The 18,789-nt window shown below is 49.4% G+C and overlaps 6 protein-coding genes across 6 annotated transcripts; 4 read left to right on the forward strand and 2 right to left on the reverse strand.

Annotated features, from left to right (window-relative positions):
• The first annotated feature begins 147 nt into the window (after positions 1–147).
• On the forward strand, positions 148–3,298 carry EI90DRAFT_2070672 (uncharacterized protein). Its single transcript, XM_039052516.1, has 4 exons — positions 148–286; positions 340–535; positions 591–638; positions 697–3,298. The coding sequence occupies exons 2-4, from the start codon at positions 449–451 to the stop codon at positions 3,148–3,150; spliced, it is 2,589 nt and encodes an 862-aa protein (XP_038921855.1). The 5' UTR covers positions 148–286; positions 340–448; the 3' UTR covers positions 3,151–3,298.
• EI90DRAFT_2966326 (rab-GTPase-TBC domain-containing protein) lies at positions 3,219–7,704 on the reverse strand. The gene is made up of 7 exons (XM_039055563.1): positions 6,784–7,704; positions 5,259–6,719; positions 4,239–5,196; positions 4,108–4,183; positions 3,755–4,055; positions 3,527–3,706; positions 3,219–3,472 (listed from the first exon to the last, which is right to left on the reverse strand). Exons 1-7 carry the CDS (start codon positions 7,462–7,464, stop codon positions 3,383–3,385), a joined length of 3,747 nt encoding a protein of 1,248 aa, XP_038921856.1. The 5' UTR covers positions 7,465–7,704; the 3' UTR covers positions 3,219–3,382.
• Positions 7,705–7,806: 102 nt separating this feature from the next.
• Positions 7,807–10,651, forward strand: EI90DRAFT_2906885 (kinase-like domain-containing protein; the record flags this gene model as incomplete). The annotated part of the gene is made up of 16 exons (XM_039054266.1): positions 7,807–7,862; positions 7,933–7,946; positions 8,023–8,170; positions 8,234–8,249; positions 8,309–8,338; positions 8,412–8,497; positions 8,556–8,607; positions 8,664–8,725; positions 8,780–8,846; positions 8,901–9,038; positions 9,092–9,379; positions 9,435–9,681; positions 9,757–9,941; positions 10,077–10,228; positions 10,280–10,382; positions 10,448–10,651. The coding sequence occupies 16 exons, from the start codon at positions 7,807–7,809 to the stop codon at positions 10,649–10,651; spliced, it is 1,848 nt and encodes a 615-aa protein (XP_038921857.1).
• A 661-nt stretch (positions 10,652–11,312) lies between these two features.
• On the reverse strand, positions 11,313–13,039 carry EI90DRAFT_3117031 (protein disulfide isomerase; the record flags this gene model as incomplete). The annotated part of the gene is made up of 11 exons (XM_039062946.1): positions 11,313–11,493; positions 11,548–11,738; positions 11,792–12,036; positions 12,090–12,146; positions 12,200–12,296; positions 12,383–12,456; positions 12,513–12,594; positions 12,653–12,703; positions 12,752–12,764; positions 12,828–12,842; positions 12,912–13,039. 11 exons carry the CDS (start codon positions 13,037–13,039, stop codon positions 11,313–11,315), a joined length of 1,134 nt encoding a protein of 377 aa, XP_038921858.1.
• A 258-nt stretch (positions 13,040–13,297) lies between these two features.
• EI90DRAFT_2906999 (ribosome biogenesis protein Sqt1) lies at positions 13,298–14,717 on the forward strand (the record flags this gene model as incomplete). Its single annotated transcript, XM_039054271.1, has 4 exons — positions 13,298–13,786; positions 13,840–13,912; positions 13,965–14,431; positions 14,487–14,717. 4 exons carry the CDS (start codon positions 13,298–13,300, stop codon positions 14,715–14,717), a joined length of 1,260 nt encoding a protein of 419 aa, XP_038921859.1.
• On the forward strand, positions 14,521–17,902 carry EI90DRAFT_3035785 (uncharacterized protein). Its single transcript, XM_039058649.1, has 14 exons — positions 14,521–15,128; positions 15,198–15,277; positions 15,336–15,647; positions 15,696–15,805; positions 15,860–16,011; positions 16,064–16,280; positions 16,336–16,367; positions 16,413–16,561; positions 16,610–16,705; positions 16,759–17,014; positions 17,091–17,285; positions 17,338–17,382; positions 17,433–17,527; positions 17,587–17,902. Exons 1-14 carry the CDS (start codon positions 14,999–15,001, stop codon positions 17,887–17,889), a joined length of 2,172 nt encoding a protein of 723 aa, XP_038921860.1. The 5' UTR covers positions 14,521–14,998; the 3' UTR covers positions 17,890–17,902.
• Positions 17,903–18,789: the final 887 nt, after the last annotated feature.

Here is an 18,789-nt window from a genome sequence, read left to right on the forward strand (position 1 = left end):
TGAATTGCCGGAGCTGGCCGAATCTACTTGGTCAGTCATTTGGCCAGGAGACGGTCGTCAAGTTGTTTACGTGTTACATATCAGTCGTTCCTGGGTTTCTTCAATTAGATCGCAAATCCAATTCTCCACTTGTTGTCACGGGACTGGATCACGTCCCATTTATGTTGGGGCTTGTTTGTGCCCCTTTGCCACGGTGTTCAACGCCTGCTTCGTCCCCAGTGTTCGTCGTTGGTGTTTCGCCGTATTGATACCCTTGCTTGAATTTTACGCCCTATACTATAAAACGGTAAGAGGTCGGCCACATTTCTGTGATAGCAGCCCTCACCCAGAAATCTTTAGTTCCAATCTCACAAGAAGCTACGACCATTTACGACCCGACGCCTTACAAGGAACGCCACTCTCTTAGAGAAAACCGACTGGTTAGAATCAAAATTCCAATAAAATAGAAATGACTTCCACATCGCAACGTCTCATTCTCCCGACATGGATGAGTTATGCAACCGTCACCATACCTCTGCAGACCGGCGGATACTCGGTACGATGGCTCACTATTCGTGTTCTGGTCTACTTGGATTCATTCCATACAATAGGTGTCTCTGACCATTGTGCAGTTGCCATTGACATACTACGGTCCATCGGTATGTTCATTGCAATAAGTGAATCGTTTGACGTTTAGCTGTTTTTTATTGTTTGAAGATTCCGCTTCCAACCGATGGATCATGGGTTTGGGGTGGTTATTCATCGCCCGCCCCATCCGCGTCATCACCGACCCCAACGAGCACAGAAGTGTCGAGCAGCGCCTCGTTCACCACGCCCACCCTTCCTACGACAACAGTGTCATCCTTCACGTCTCCTTCGGTTTTATCGTCGTCTTCTATATCTTCCGCCTTTTCTACATTTCCTACATCACTAACTACCTCAGAGTCATCCACCTCAGAAGCCTCATCACTGGCTTTGTCGTCGTCTGCTCCTCCCCCTTCCTCCACCAGCTCTGGTTCATCACGTCCAAGCAGGTTTTCCGGGGGAAAGATTGGCCTCATTGCCGGTCTAGTTGGCGGGACTGTGATTTTACTGGTGTTGGGAATGTGCTGCTTTGTCTTCTGGCGGAGGCGAAGGGCCCGCCGTATGATTGCACGTTCAGCTGGGCTTGGTGAAGACGGCCATGTGGGAGACGAAGATTGGGAGTTTGTGACCAGCGCAACCCCGGAACAGGCTGGAGCTTCTCCCGATGCGCACTTGTCACCTCGCAGCCCATCGTTTCCAGTGCCATCATCACCTTTCGCAAGGGATTCCATCGCACAATCAGTTGAAAGTGCCACAATTGGTGTCGTTACCGGGACAGCACGACGCGCGGTACCTACGGTGACTTCCACTAGTCGTGACAGCCATAGCACAGATTATGGGGAAGAGCTGCCTTTCTCCGTTGAAGCACGATCAGGCGAACGCTCAATGTATCAGACCTTAGCTTTGGAAGACGTGGGCGACCTCCCAGCACACCCTCCGTCGCCCCCAATATCGACAAGCCCCACTAGTCCCGTATTCGGCCATGATCGTGCTGCCGAGCGCGAGACTCTTCTCGATAACGGACGGAATAGCAACTCAGAAAACAATGGATTGTACAGCACACGCTCTTTTCGTGCATTGGTGGGCGTTTTGGAGAGCTACTTCCAAGGTCGCAATTCGGGTTGGTTGTCGACCCTCAGCCAACGTTTTTCCACTAGACCACCATCGGAAAGAGGGTCGAATGGGAGTTCTCGGAAGTCAGCCAAATCGTATTCTATCCCTCTTTCTGATCATCCCTCGCAAACAAGTGAGAAGAGTCAGTATGTCCCCGTCGCGCCTGAGAACGTACCGACGCACGATAGCACCGACGAAAGCCCCCCTACTCCGATGTCAGAGGCGTTCCCAAGCCCCCCCGATACTCATGGACACGTACATGCTTTCTTCCGTATGCGGCAATCTAGAATGGGATCTCCTGCCAGTTCACCTTACACCGGACACTCGGCGGCTGATCGACCCATCTCTGGCTACTCTGTAGGGGGGTCTGCAGCATCGGGTCAAACAATTTTTCATGACGCATTCGAGGAGCCTATCCCTACAACCCCGGAACCGCACACCCAACCCCAAGTGCTTGCACAAGATAGCAATAATCATCTTCTTGTGCCTCACTTGAAACCCATACGTCCTTTATCTCCATTATCCTCAATACAGCTTCCAGGCTCAGGCTCAGGATCAGCGATACACCGTACATACCCTCCGTCCCCTCAAATACCAACACCTGAACGCGCTCCTTTAGACTTTGATGTTCTCGATGAACCTGCGCCTCTACCTTCTGTCGTTCTTCAGCCTCCACGGGAAGGCAGTGTGGCATCTATGAGCAGTCACTCCCATTCATTCTCTAGCTCGCCATTGGGCTATCAGATGCCTCCTGGTCTGGAGGATTATAGTCGTCTGTTGCTTCTGAACCTTTCGCGAGACGGGGGCAACGGCCATTCAAGTAATTTGGTAAATCTTGAATCTGAGCCACCTGCCGCAGTAGGGGACTGGCAGAGGATCACATCTACGGGCAGCGTCCCAAGGCACAACCGAGGGGTGACAGTGGAACACAACGGGGCCATAGGGCATTTCCGCCGTGAAACCCTTGGTCAGGTAAGCTTGAATCAGGATCAACCTATTAGTTTTTTTGACAGAATTTTGCGTAGATCGTGTTCCACGAAACCCAGAGCGCAGAATCAGCCTCAGTATACGACACGGATGATGCTAGCCCCCCCACCCGTGATCATTCGCGCTCGCGTAGTCACAGCAGCGGGGGGGATCATCCTTCTGTGCACCCTCCCTCTCAGTCAGTTCAATCATCCCTCTCCTCTCGGGTACCTGGAGTGTCCATTCCACGCCCCAGCCTCTCTGCATTCGGCTCAAGACCATCAAGTGTGCATGACATGGAGTCGAACAGACATCGACATTGAGTCCTATGTTCCTTCAGAGCCAAGGGCTTCATCTGGGGATGTTTTCGTTTTTGTTTCCTTTGATCGCCAGTGGACATTCTCGTCTTTATTACGATGTCTGTTATCTTTATTCTCAAGCCTGTATGACCGTTTTGGATGCTACCTTGCTTCCTTTTGTTGTGCTGGGCCTTATGCACTGTTGTGACCCGATTTTGACCTGACAGGAAAGACTTTCGGATGTTTGGGATATTGATCTAAGTAGATGATTGGCATGCTTCTATCAATGCATATGTTGAATTGGATTATGGCAGTGACATATTACAGGAGACATACATGATGCAACTGTTGCATGGTGAAATGGCTTCAGCACTGCTGAAGCTGGCGAATATGATGAATCAGTATGTGGAGGTATTAAACAGAAAGTGATGTAAATTGATTTAAAGGAGCTCTCTGAGGGCCCCAACGTGCGCTTCACGACGCTTTACAAGCTCATTGTGGGGAATGTACGGTTTGAGTTCGGACTCGACCTGGCAAAGCTGTCAGCAAATCCGTACGCTACAGCGCAGTACAAACAGACCTACTTTGAGCAGTTTGTCTGGGTGCCACATCCGTGTCGTGATACTTTCTAACTGGATATACAGCGATGAAATCGAGTCACAAGCTAAGAGCTGAGTTTCGTTGATGCGAATAATGGCAATTGCGACTCGAAACAATACGTCCATTCCTTCTACAAAGAAAACGTCCCACACTCGAAACAGAGTCTACTGAGAAAACTTAAATCCAGTTACGGCCGGCAAACAAAGGCTTACCTCGACCGGGAGGCAATCAGTGAAAAGCGATAAGAACCACGAAAAACATATGGCTCCGAGATCAACACCTAGCTGCTGTAGGTGAGTATAGAGCTTTGGCTGGAGCTCCTGAACATAATCCAAAAGAACGAGCGGGCAGGCTCTAGAAACTAAGAGTGATTGTCCGAAGAAGTCTTGTGGCAACAGCTTTTCGATGATCGCCGCAAGCACCCAAAACGCAAGCTCCTCATCTGCATGAACAAGAAGCAGAGTGGAAGCAATGAGGTTCATTCCTTGGCAGTAACCCACGTCCGGATTGCGCCTATAGGATGATTCCTCAGATTGCGAAAATCAATGAGGTGATGGGAACATGCCAACTGTAAGCCTGCAGTACTCGACGCAATTTATTTACACCCACACCATCACCACCGAAGAAAATGTTTGTCGGCACTGTTGATAGTGATGCGTTTCAACAGCTGAATTCTAACAAACGACATTCACATACTCGTTCGCCGCACATCTTTGTCTATCTCGACTAAAGTGGGATGCGGTATTTCACTCCCACGAGTGGAAAGCAATTCCTGAAAAACGCCGGGTTCCGCGATCTCCAGAGCGCCGCTGCACTCTGACCAGATCTTTGCACGGTAGACTAGAGGTACGCCCCCCCGAACCAACCTAGAAAACTCCTTCCATTCTTCCTTGTTGGCTGAAAGGCCCATCTGAGCGACGCCGATAAGACCTTCCGAAGGCAGCAGTTCTTCATCACCGAGTTCCGAAGGTGACGCGCCGAAAAGTACTGCTGCTCCAGAACTTAATAGGTTCCCTTTCGCAGTTCGTTTCCTCTTTTTAAGAAATGTGTCCCACTCAGTTTTTTGAGCAGCCTGTTGCTTGTCATGAAGTTCAGTAAGTCGAGAAATAAGTAATGCAACAGTGCTTCCGCAAGCATGTGTAGGTGTGTCTGTCGGGGGAGCTGAACCATCCTGCGAAGGCTTTAAAGGAGGAACTGAGATAGATGCATCAGATGAGGAAAGCGGTTGAGACGAAACTATAGGTTTTGAAGGTGAGAGTGCCAACGTGGAAGTTACAGTCACAGAACGCTTTCGACCCTGCTTTCTTGGAACGTCTGCCGTTGGTGTTGATCCTGCAGCATCGTCACCAGTCTCAGCAGCAACAGCAGCTTTGGGAGTTTTGATTGGCTTCTGGTTGTTCTCGGACGTTGCTTGCGTGATATCCTTGGCTTTGTGATCTCTCTTATCGTGTAATGCGGACCCGCCACAAATCTCACAATGGCCGCGGACAATTAATATAGAGGTACGTGATGATAATCTAGAGCTGTCATCCGATTGCCAGGTAGCATCGTCAGTTTCCTTGTCTGGTATCTTGACACCGGTTAGGCTTGCAGGGGCCGTGCTGCTCGCTTCTTTCGCTCTTATTAAAAGATTTACGTCATATTGACTAAGATCCTATTGGTGTTAAGAGACATTGGTCATGGTCACTGATATGTGGTAGAAGGCAAGCAACATACATATATGAAGCCATAACGATCCGTCAATGGGTGTTCTCTGCTAGAAAATCTGGTGGCCGAGGCGTTGGCGTATGGGAACGTAGGTCTAAAGTTGGGGGATGAAAGTGATGAACCATGAAGCTTGGCAAGGAGCAGCGTAGGTGGTTGAGATATTTGGGGAATGATTGACTCTAACTCCACGGTCCCGGCCGGTCGCGCGGGTTGGATGACTGGTCCGCCCAAGGCGCTAGACGGAGTATTTGATGCCAAGGTCTCGGCACCATTCGATTTCTTCGCGACCGGTTCCGCGGTACCTTCTGAACTGGTTGTACCCGGCCGAGATGTCACATTTGAACCGCCAAGTCCTGCTGAGTTAACAAGGCGTGTTATTGATGGCGGCAATTTGGCTTTGACTGTGGACTGTCCGTGCCCTCGTGGGCGAGATGCAGACGACGAGGATGCTAAAGCTTTCCCTAATGATTCAGAGGCGGAGGCACCGTGACCACTGCTGGGGCTCAAGATAGCAGTACTGAGGAGAGTTGTATTTAGGTAGGGACCAGGAGATGATGAAATGCTTTTTGGGGGTCGGGCGGCAGTGATATTCAGCCCCTCTTCCCGTGCATTCTTCACTAGCCGAAGCGCGAGCTGAGAGACGACTGGAGAGGTGTTTTGAGCTTGATTAACCAATATACTACTGGGAAGTTCATTTGCAAGGACTCGGGTGGCGTTGAATATCGCATGTAAATGTGGGGGATGTGTCCGCACAGAATGTGTCGAAATTACCGATATATTGTCTGGAACAGAGAAGTGAGATGGTGGATTAATTAGATCAGATAGCGGGGCTTCTGCATGCGTCGTGACTTTGGGAATGGATGGAGATTTGAGTGGGGTAAGAAAAGGGACCACCAATGGTTTGGTGGCTTGAGCTGTGGATGAAACACCCGAGATGCCAGAGAAGCGACTTGATACCGAGGGTGCCCTGCCCCGATGAAGAGCATCATCTAACTGCATTGGCGGAGAGCTAGAGCTCAAGGGTGTCTCAAAAACGTTCATCAGCCCTCCTGCTCGCTCTGCGAGTCTTTGATTTGTAGGATCAACCGATGGCGATACCTGTATACTTGTGCCTGACATATACGACCCCACGTCGGCTGGCACCGGCTTAGGCGTTACGCCCTCTGGCTGAAGAACCTCGGGGGCAGAGCTCTTGGCCTTAGAACGAGTCGTCCACCAAGTTCCCATCCATTGCGAAATACCCTTATTTCCCTTCTGCTTCCCCACCACCTGACGTTCCTTTGGGTCGGGGTCCTCAGCCATATGCGTAGAAAGATTATCAGAGTAAATTGAAGGTGCCCCGTTCCTGGAGGGGTCTCGAAACGAGGACTGAAGCGAGCCATCGCTGTGTACTGATGACACAACGGGCTGTCGATGCGCCAATGGGGCAAAGGTGGCCTCCATAGCTTCTGATATCGACACTCTCATATTCTGAATGAGGGAAGAATAACAGTCGGTATTGCCTTGGCCTCCCAAAAATAGATAGACAACTCACAAGGTCGCCGTCAGCTTTCGAATTTGAAGGGTCCAACCCAGATTCTTCAGTGAATATGCTTTCGAGGACACGACGTGCCACATCCCGCTCTGAGGGTCGGAGATCCCACATGATCTTTTTGACACGTTTTCGTGCTCGTGCTTCACGACCAGCCTCTATATTTTTCAAGGACTGAAGCTCCCCGTAACTTTTATTTAAAGCCTCCACCTTTTCGGACAAAATGCGTATCGCCTCGATCATAACATTAGGAGTGTTTAATAATGCAAGGATGGTGTTATCATCTTGATGGTGCCAAGGGGTACCTAGGATATCAGGTGATGCTGGCGTTTCCGAACGAATTTCTTCAGCATATGCTGATGGAGGAGACGCAGTTGGTTGTTGTTGTGGTGGTGACTTTTCTGACTGAGTAGTGCGCCTCCATGAAACCTCCAGTGCTTCACCACCCAGGGCACCATTAGACGTTTGAGCAGTGGGGACGCTAATGTCACTGCCGTCCCCCCTAATAAGGGACAGTCCGGAGTTCGAATGAGCAAGCTCTGCGACACGAGCTTCAGATTGTGACTTGAGATCGAAGTAACTTGTGATAGGTCGCGTTGTCACCGAATTTGTGGTCCGCGATCTTCCACTCCTGGAAGAAGTCTCAGAAGGTAACAGCGGGTGAGCATGCAGCCTATCTCCCATCGTCCGCGGAGACGATATGAGCGGAGGACGAACAGAATCGCGTGCCCGACAATTGCGACCCGAGTCTAGTTTCGCGTCATCTGACCAGTCCTGAACCAAATGGGACAGCAGGACTCCACTTCGGCTCGACCAAACACGTCTCTGTGTGTGCTATCCCCCTTTGCGTTGTAGAACGAGCGGGTCTAGCATATCGAGTGGGAGGAATTAAAGCAGCGGCGTGCTCGAGACGAAACGAGGCCTCCAGGCCCCAGGCTTGGGGTTGAGTCTAGATCCCAAATTCCTGGCACAGGCATTCCCATCTATTGCCATTATCTCGATCATCGTCTTTCGCCGATTTCACCAATGAGGGGCAAGTTAGGGGAGTATGTCGTCGTCTCTGATATCGCTGAGGGTGCATTGTAAGTTCTCAGACTGTTGTTAGCTCTGCTCTTCTGCTCTCTAATCTAATACAAATCGCCACCACAACAGTGGAAAAGTTAAGCGTACGTCTAGGCTCTTCTAACTGTTCTGCATTTGCGACCCCCTAGTCACGCCGGCAAAGCTAATCCATTCATCTAGTTGCGATTCACACCCTGACGGGTCAGCGAGTCGCGCTCAAGTGTATTCGAAAAGCTACGGTCAATGCCCAGAACCCAAAAGCCAAGACTCGCGTTGCCCGGGAAATCGAATACCTTAAGATCGTCAAACATCCGCACGTCATCAAACTGTGAGTCTTCATTACCCTTGAGGCGGAACGTGGTCGGCCCCGCTGACACATTTCGCGCCTCAGCTATGAAGTTATTAATGTGAATTGTCCTCTTCCGTGTCTTTATCCATTCTAATGCCTTATGCACATTCTCGTCAGACGCCTACAGAAGTCATTCTTGTCACTGAGGTAATTGCCCTTTGCCACGTGTATTTTATTTCATTGTTCGACTGATGAAATCCTTGTCGGTTTTCATGCTTAGTACGCTGGCGGCGAGTTATTTAGGTACATTGTAGAACATCGCTCGATTTCGGAAGAGCAAGCGAGACGCTTCTTCCAACAGATAATGTACGAGGCCCGGATCATTACTTCTCGCCCATCGCTAAGATTGCCCCTCCAATACCAGGATGGCAATTGCGTATTTGCATTCCTTGGGGATTGTCCACCGCGATTTGAAGGTCAGACATTGATGAATGCATTCTGGACGCCATCTCACGAGTAATGCTTTCAATAGCCCGAAAATGTTCTTTTGGACGAGCACACCAATGATGTGAAAATAGCCGATTTCGGTTTAAGGTAAATGCTGGACCGATGAGGCGCATGGGCATCTCGCTTATTTCCGAGGATCAGTAATGTTATCACCGACGGGGATTTCCTTCGGACGTGGTGTGGAAGTGCCAATTATGCTGCTCCAGAGGTGAAAGGAGATAATATCAGTTCAGTTAAACACCAACCCACACTAATCGTACAGGTTATTAGCAATCACCCTTACCCAGGTCCGGAGATTGATGTCTGGAGTGCTGGCGTTATGCTGTATTTGTTAGTGTGTGGGCGTTTGCCATTCGAGGACGACCATACCCCCACCCTTTACCAGAAAATTCAGCATGGGGTAAGGATGTCATTGTCAAACTTGGCGCTATCGTTCAACCTTGCACATGAAAGGCATACGAAATTCCTAGCTGGCTATCACCCGAACCAAGATGGTTGATATCTCGGATGCTTGTCGTCGACCCTCTAAAGCGTATCACGGTTCCAGAGATACTGGCTTATCCATGGACGAACCGTGGTTTGCCAAAATATTTGTTGAAGACTGTGGCAGACCTCGCACCCCCGGCTGTGGTTGGCACGATCAGTTCGGTCATTGCGAAGACTCAGGATGAAACAATTGTCGAAGGTCTAGGCAAAGTGGATCAACCCATTATCCTGGAGCTCGCTGACGCCATAGGAGTGGTGAGTTCCTCAACATTAACACATCTAGATGTTATGATGATACATTTCCTTTCAGAATGCGGATGAAGTGATGGGGGCATTGCATTTGGATGGCGAGAATGCGGTCAAAGTCGCGTATATGATATCTAAAGATCAGAAGCGATCAGGCCGAGAACGTACGCTATGGACGGTGCAGAAAGACTCTGATCCTAACCCCACTTTCATTTTAGTCGCCCCTATCGAGGAAGAAAGGGACGGGCACAAGAAGAAGCAGAAGATGCTGGAAAAGGCAACTACTGTGGTAAGTACCAAATATTTTTCCGGTCCTGGCCACCGTCTGAGATAATCCCTGCAGATACCCACGGGTGTCTCTGGCCTGTTGAACACTCAAGCTGCAGGGGCCGGTGTTTTCGTTGATGACCTCGTGGCGGAGAATAGTCAGGAAGAATCCGAGGACGACCCCATTGACGCTGAATTCGATTGGAACGATGAGAATGAACAGAATCATTTCGAGCTGCTTGACAGTAGTCTTGTCTGGGATGGACGAGTTGATGAGCATGGTCGCCCTATCAAGCCAGACCACGTTCTCTTACTATACGAACGCAGCCGTTCTTCCAGAGGAAGGGTTCACACGCGGGCCGTGCGCGGCAGCTCCACTGGGACTCCTCCTGCCCAATCTGGACAATTGACACCCATATTTAATTCCAGACCCGCCCAGCCTCATTCGGCAACAGCATCTCGGACAAAGATCCGTCCACCTAGGTGGAATTGGGGAATTCGATCTAGCAGTCCGCCAATGGAAATCACGTACGAGCTGTACAAAAGCTTGCAGCATCTTGGTGCTGAATGGAGAGAGAAACGCCATCCATGGTATATTTGATTTCTTTCAAGATGGATGCCAATGTTTGATGAATTCCATAGGTCATCGACACAATTGCCGTACATGCCCCTGGACTACGATGATATCACACCAAACAACGATATCTTTCTCGTCGAAACTCGCTGGAAGTTGAGGGGTTATTACGTACGTATATCCTATTCAAGCTGCGCTGACTTCTCGTCTTATCTTTTCCTGGTGTATCTCCACAGATTCGCATAGACATTCAATTGTACGAAGTGCATGCTTCAAATTATCTCCTTGATTTCCGAAATGTCGGGCACATGCCAATTCCGTCTTCGAGGAGCCCCGATGATGGCAACCGCCTGAACGACGCTCTCTACAAGGTTGCTAATCCTTTCCTCTTCTTGGAATGCACCTGCAAGATCATATCCCACCTTGCTGAAGGAGCCTAGTCCTTCCTTGTCCCCGCATACTACTGCCTGCTCCACTCGCTGAGTAGGACAGGCCCCATGGTATCCACCCATCTGGACTTTGCATCCCGTCACACTTTCATGATTGAAATTCTCTGAGTCCTTTGCACTCATCCGGGGTCTAGAAGGGCTATACAAGGATGGGATATATATTTAGATAGACTTTACCCACATGTTGCTTGTTATACCTTTCATGTACTCGGATATATATGTCGACGCTGTTCTTGTGCGAATTATTCAGTGATATCGCTTCTCTAGACACACCAAACTCGATCGTGCCTGGCTTCACCGATTTGATCGCGCCACGACCGCTGCCTCATATGCACAGGCCAACTAAGCGAGAGTAGGCACCTGCAACAACGAATATCCCATCTAACAGTTTTAATAGTTACTTATATAGTCGGCATTCTCGAAGCACCAGACGTTGGCCCCGTATCATCCCTCATTTGGTTTGACCGCGATGTGCGGTGACGGCGGTGGCCGAGACTGGCATTCCAATCATCACCAATCCAGACACCCTGTCAGTGGGTTTACAGAATCTGCATGGTTGCTTAGATGAGTGTGTCACCCACACAGTTCTGTTCTGACGTTTGGCACATCAAGTAACGGACGATGCCAAAGGAGTTTAGCTTTAGAGCATAGATTACGATGATAGACACAATTGTGAGATACCCAGTTTACAACTCCGCCTTGATATGCTGCTGCACCTCCTCGGCCTCCTCGGAGTATCCTGCTCAAGGAAGGCAGCGAGGATATTAGCCTTAACTTTAATCTCGTCAAGCTTCTTCGAAGAGAGTGTCTTCTTTTCGAGAATAGTTGCCAACCTGGATCAAGTTGGATTGGCAAGGCTGACATAAAAGCTTGCACTAATCACTCACCGCTTGGCTTCTTTCGAAACGTAATCCTCAGTGCTGTTGACCAACTTTTTCATTACACGAAGATAATAATCGGCGGAAGAACCGAGAGCCTTGCTGAGAACAACTGCTTCATCGTAGATCTGCGATCTCGAGGCCGGGACGACAGCGTAAATTCGTGAAGCGAGTATATCCAGCGCAGCGACGCGCCCAGCCTACACCATGTACATGAATGCAAAGGTAGAAATGTGGCAAGAATGATACGTACAGCATCGTTGAGGCCACCGTCAACAGCGCGGTGGGTCCCGCAGTGCTTGTTGAGGAACTCGGTAAAATCGGCCTCGCTTCTTCCAATCTCGTACGCCAAAGGAGTTTGTTCAACACCCTTGGGGAAGAATTTGATCGTAGGGAATCCACTAACGCCGTATTCTTGTGCGAGGGGTTTGGTTTCAGGGGTATCAGCGTCGAGGTCGGCAACGATGCATTCCTCCTCGTTCTCAAAGTTTTTCGCAACTTTAAAATGAAGAAAGTCAGGATGATAGGTAATGCACATACAAGATACGTACCCTTCTCCAAAGTGGGTTTCATGGCCTTACAATGCCCACACCATGAGGCAGTGAAAGCTACACAATTTCTCTGTGGGACCGGCTGATGCGGAGCGTCCCTCCCAACTCACCGACAAGTGCATTCTTCGTGGGATCCAACGCGATCTTCTTGAAAGACGTAAGGTCAAGCTGCCTAGTTGCCTTCTTTGGCTCAGGCTTTTTCTTGTACTTGAGGCCACTTTTGCGGGCAATACTGGTGAAGGTGAGATTCGTTGGTTGCAGAAAACGAGCACAAATGCGACCCTACAAATCACCCAAGGCATCAAGGTCCTTCCTCCATCGTATTCTTCCGGTTCAGAATTGGCTCCTCCGGGGAACCACTTCAAAGCTGACTTATATGAGTTGGGTGCTTATAATTTTGCAAGGTGACCTAGCTAAACTCACTGGGAAAACCCGTAACGCCGTACTTCTGGCCAAGTTCTTTTCCTTCACCATCCGCATCAACCTTGACAATCTTTACCTTATCCTATATTGTAACCGAGATGCATCAAAAGCCAAATATGTCTGAAGTCATTGATTACTACCTTTGAACTGCTAAACGCATCGGCAAGCTGCTCGTATATTGGAGCCAAGTTCTGGAGTAGTACTTAGAGTATGCACTTCGCAAAACATAACATGCTTACCTTGCAGTGGCCGCTGAAATAAAGTATTAGCAGCGTCATCACTTATCAACGCGGTGCTTGACAAATATTCACGCACCACCAAGGGGCATAACTGTGTTAATGTACAGCGAGAAGCTCAAAGTTTAGCGCATCGAACGCGAATCTGATGCTTAGGACCTACAATTCGACCAATGAAGGTGTGTCTCCGAGCAGCGAGGAAAATGTCTTTGCATCTGCTTCAAGGACATTGGAGGCGAATGCTGCAAGTGGCCCAACAGCCAAGGCCAGTACGATAGAAGAAAGATGCATAATAGTCCAAGAGAAGAAAAGGACGTTTGTAATGCTTGTCGACGTGGAGCTTTACTTAGCAATTTAAATTGTGCACAGCATGTGACCTCCACATCTTCCAATATCAAATTTCCTTGCTCAGCGACCTGACACTCGGAGAATCCTGACTAATTTACCTACGATATAAGGTCCTGTTGTTAGCTAGAATCGTTTGCTTCCCTACGTTTCTCCTTATTCATCGAAATGTCATCAAATCTTGAACACCCGTCAGATCCCTCCATGGAGGATGAAAGTAGCAGCGATGAAGAACACTTCATCGATCCGAGTGATATACTGGCTGTGGATGAAGGAGAAGGCGATGGCGATGTTCCGATGGATGACGCAGACGATGACGAACATGACCCCGGCTCCCCTTCCCTTCAGCAGAGCATACAAGACAATGTCATATTCGAAGATAACTCGATCCAACAATTCCCTAACCACCAAAAGTCCGTCTTTTCCATTTCAGTCCATCCAACGCTGCCGATTGCCGCCTCGGGTGGCCAGGACGACTTAGGATATCTGTGGAACTTCCAGAACGGCGAGTTAATTGCACGGCTTTCCGGCCACACCGACAGCGTCTCGAAAACTGCCTTCAGTTTTGATGGGACACTAGTGGCTACTGGGGGTATGGATGGGAAAGTCAGACTATGGCGTCTATTATCAGGCGATCCATCTCCCAAGCATTGGGAGTTTCTGACTGAAATTAATGGTCCGGACGAAGTTTTGGTACGTGGATAATTGCACACCCATCGACGCACAAAATCTTGATGGCCCAATAGTGGCTAGAATGGCATCCTAAAGGAAGTGTGCTACTCGCTGGGTCTGGCGATGGCACAGTCTGGATGTGGCAATGTAGGAACCAAATTTGACATCATCCTCATTAGCTGACAATTTGAACCACCAGTACCCTCAGGGAATGTCATGCAAGTATTTGCTGGCCACGAATCCTCGGTTCAAGCCGGTGGTTTTACCCCAGATGGGAAGAAGATCGTCAGCGTCGATGCTAGTGGAAATCTTATTCTGTGGGACCCACGGTCACCCGCTCCGGTGTGGAAGCTCAATGAAGCCGCAGACGGCCGATTCTCATTCGATGGAGGGATTACATCTGTTAGTGCCAATCCATCTTCGACGCTGGCTGTTGTCGGAGGTGCCGACGGAATCGTCCGAGTCGTTAATCTCGCGAAAGGAAGTGTTATTGGTGCATTAGAAGGGCACCAAAAGGATGAAAGCGTTGAAGCCATCACCTTCCTAGATTTTGGCAGTGCCTCTGTTGGACAAGGATCTGGCATCGTGGCAACAGGTGGAACCGATGGGAAGATTTGTATTTGGGACTTGACAACAATGAAAATACGAACAACATTGGAGCACGAGGTATGTTCCAGGGTTTTTTGAATAACTTTCGTTCTCTAAATGATTCAAAATTCAGAGCTCTGTTACCAAATTGCTCACGCACCCAGTACCTCATGGGCATCTGCTCACGTCGGCGTCGGCAGACACCACACTTAAGACTTGGGATGCTAGAGCAGGAAAGCTTTTACGTCACCATGTTGGCCACCAAGGACCCGTATTTGACGCTGCGTTGGGTTTGGGTGGGACGGTGGTTGTGAGTGCAGGCGATGACGGCATTTGCTTGGTGTTTGGCACGGATCAACCGTGATGTATGTGAGGCAAGCGGATAGCCTGGCATCTGGCGCGGCGTCGATAATGCGTATAAATCGCCCCTTAGACGTAGTTATGGTATACTTAGTTCGTCGCCCTTTTTGGGCTTGACCCAAAAAGGAAGCGTAATCAGCACAGCCTCATGCATTCCTAATCCCAGCCAAATCTCAGCGAGGCCAAAAGACGCTGAAAGGGTTTCCGGACTCTACCACTTGTCGCAAGCAGCCACAGGAATTATCAACAGCAGTTGGATGCCCTACTAAAAACATACCTTAAGTGATGGATCGCCCAACTAATCAACCCGAGGGCTCCTCACAGCGGAACTCCTTCACGTACATTCTTTTGATAACATGGATTGTTTTCATGACCAGCGGCTTTGGGGAGGATGTGACTACGCGGAGAGACTTGGGTAAGCATAACGAAAGCTGATACTCTCGTCCGTATACTGACAGTTGCGTGTTCGAACGCAAATGGAAAGAGGATATCCTGGATAGGATGGAGGACAGGATATCAAACTACTCAGCTTGGCTGAATGGAACGAGTTCGAATTTTACTCTGGTTAGCTCCAAAACTGCTCTACGCCTGGCCACAGCGTTCATTTTACGCCTTCTCACAGACACCCGAACCTCCTACTCTTACACCCCTGCTAAATAATATGTTACCGCCCATCGATATCCCGGACCCCAGAACTCATTCATATTATCGTAACATCACTGGATTTATTGAAGGAAAGACCAAGGCTTATAATCTAAGTGACAAACATCTTGGATCGTCCTGGGCACCATTTGCTGTGCCATTCGCCAATTCACTCAATACTACAGAGACACAAGCAAACATCGGTCTATGGAATATCTCCGAGGCGAAGAAACTTTCTGCGAACGTGAGAGAGTATGGCGCGTTGACCTCAAATAACATCCACTTCCTTCGAGTCAGTCTGGGATTCATGTTGCACAAGCCTGCGCTAATCGTTAACTAGGGCACAGTGGATTTTGCGGATAGGGACTCCAGTAGGATTGTCAAGTACGAACTTGACGCAGTACACGTATTAGAAACTGGGACGTTGTACGGTTTTGCGAAGAAGTTGGGGTATGCATCAACTGGCGCTGGACCGCACAGTTCCTGCTTCTAACATCATGCTAGGAGTCGAACGGATATCCGTCATGTGTCGGCCTTGGTCCCTGAGAGATATAGGAATGAAACCGCGCAAGCGGTCCTTTCGGAGCTCGAGCAAAGACGAAGGAGACTGAAGGCATTTCTACAATCTGGACAATCCGTTGACTCCGACGCATCTCGTAAGTGGAGCGCATATAGCGGGGCAGCTGGTTTCAATCTCTTCATCAAAAGCAGACTCTGAGACCAAGCGTGGATATTGCTCATACATTTTCCGTGCTCAGCTGTTTCCTACCCCAGCACCTCAAAATTTGTTACGGGAATTCGAAGAAGAGATCATGCAACCTACTGGTCAACAAACTATTCAGGCTGAACCCGCCGAACTGGATGCGGTTTTCGTTAGCCATGACTGTGGTGTGCTCGTCGAGATGAAGAAGGGAACTACACTCAGGTAGCATGCGTCTGGTTCCAACTGAAGAAAAAATACTAAGCGGAAAGACCTGTAGATCTGATACCTTCTGGAGGAAGTCCGTTACATGTATGTCTTCATATCGTTATCTGCGCAATGCCCTAACCCTTCCAGATTCTTCGGTTGCGTTTTGCCTGTACCTTGTCATTGCATATTCCCTTGCAAATCAAATCGAGTGGACGCGCACCCCCGCTTCAATTTCTCGCGTTTCAAGATGGCCGTTTGTTATCCAAGCTCTGGCCGACCTTTACGCTTTCCTCCTGGTAATTAGATGACTTGCTCTTCATCGTCGGTGCTTACACTTACTTTAGCACATGACCATCGGGGTGACATCGAATAATCGTGCATCTCTTTCGTTGATAGCACCAGGTTTCGTGGCAGCTGTTCTATTCTTTGTTTTGGAGGTGGTATGTGACAACAAACTCTGAGATCCTGACGTATTCATCCTAACGTCTAGTAGCGTTATGCGGTTCTTATTCATCGCATTCAAGCTCCAGAAGATGCAGCCGCTGCCGCCGCACGACCGTCCCCTCCCCCTCCTACGCCCGCGGCCGCCGCAGCAACAGCAGCAATTAACCGTCGTCAGACAGCTGCGTCAGCTCCGCAAGTTGCTTCATTGCCAACCAGAACCCCTGAAGAGCCCGCCCGAACAACGCCTCGATTTCCACTCCTGCATATAATTGTAAATGTTATTAGCGAACCACTGATGGCCGGCTGTAAGTCTGACTGCAAAGATAGATGACCGATCCCCCTTGTATTAACCATTGTTGCAATATACATCTGTTGTTACAGGGATATCGATGATTCTGTCTATCATCATTCTGTTGCAGCTCATGGTCAATCCAAAGCTCATACTGGGTGTTCTGTACGCGTTCCATTCATTTTGGATACCTCAAATCGTCAGAAATGCAAAAAGGGGCACAAGGAGAGCATTACGGAAGAGATATGTTTTAACTACTACAGTCTGCCGCGCCTTCTTCCCTTTATGTGAGTTCTTCCCTTACAAATGAAGTCGACGCTTACACTACATAACTCGAAGATGCTCTCGCATGTCCGAAGAATGTGTTATTTTTCGATACAGATTGTAAGTTGCGCTTTGGGCCCCGGGGTCCCCATTGGCTGATTGCATTCTAGATCGGGTCTGGACCCCGATCGCCTGGATGATCGTTCAGGTTGGCATCCTCTTCGGTCAGGAATATTTGGGTCCAGCATTTTTCTTGCCCGTCGGTGTAAGTGCTATGGGTATTTCTGTAACCGTCCATCATTAATGATAGGATTGGACGTATAGTGGGAGCCTGCTAAGACGTACGATTACCACGCTGTCATCCCACTGCCCGATCCTGAGACGCCCGATCAAGCTCAAGCGCTCGGAGATTGCTCGGTTTGTTTGGAACCAATCGTGCACCAACCACCAGACGCGTCTCGCTCCGATAAAGAGAAAGACCTGGGCACCACTAGCCTCCTTGGGACCTCGTTGAGACTATACAGTATCGCACCTTGTCATCATATGTTTCACACTGCTTGCCTTGAGAAATGGTTGGGTGTGAAGAACATATGTCCCGTTTGTAGGAGGCATCTTCCGCCATTGTAATCCAATTTCTTCACTCACTGACATCGCGCCACACCTTGAGGGTAGCTTGCCGGGGAGAGGGAAGGCGAAGGTTCCGAGTCCAATCTGCCCTTGAATGGGAAATAACCAGGAAGAACTCGAGGACAGCTGTTCTATGAGCCGGATTAGGTGAGAGGATTAACTGAGCAGCGGAAGAAGAGATGCAAGGGAGTGTCTAAGACATGTTGGTTCCCTCGCGGTCCCCAAGCCTCCCATGTGCATGATCACCTCAGGGTGGGCTTGCTCGTTCCCAACATGAATGAAAGTATGAAGAAGCGACAGCTAGCTTAGAAGAGAAAAACAGCCGGATATCAGAAACAGAAGCGACCTTTCTTTCTTGATTGAAGAGCACTGAATGCTTGCGGTACGTGTGTTTGTGTATGATCACGGGCCGAAGATTGGTGACCGAAGACTTCGATCGCCCATCATCCACGTTCACAAATCAATGAAGGAACGGGCATCCTAACTTCCCCTACATATAGGGGATTACGAAGTTCGGACCGGGACAAGGTGGAATCCCTTCGTTTCGTTGTGTCGTTACAGGCATGCGAACCTTTGAGCTCGACATTTTTTGAGGTGTTCGGATTGCTAGCTGGGAGGACGACACGTACGTTGTGGCTGGCGTGCACACCAGTGCCAGCCCTCTTGTAAACCAGCTTACAAATCCACCGAAGAGAGTGGACACAGCAGTTAATTGTGCAAGCGATATCTTTGTCAGCTGCAGTATAAACCCACGCTCACACCGCCCTCCCACGCCTAGACTTTGTGCGAGTCAGCGAGGTCCTCCGGAGGGGCCCCTTTAAATTGTTTGACTGATGGAAGCCAGCTAAAGCCGCTTGCTCATTCCCATGGATGGACTCAGGCTGCCGGGGTCAATGTCAG

The sequence above is a fragment of the Cantharellus anzutake genome (genome assembly GCF_015039405.1).
Source record: "Cantharellus anzutake strain C23 chromosome Unknown EI90scaffold_5, whole genome shotgun sequence".
Classification (NCBI taxonomy): domain Eukaryota; kingdom Fungi; phylum Basidiomycota; class Agaricomycetes; order Cantharellales; family Hydnaceae; genus Cantharellus; species Cantharellus anzutake.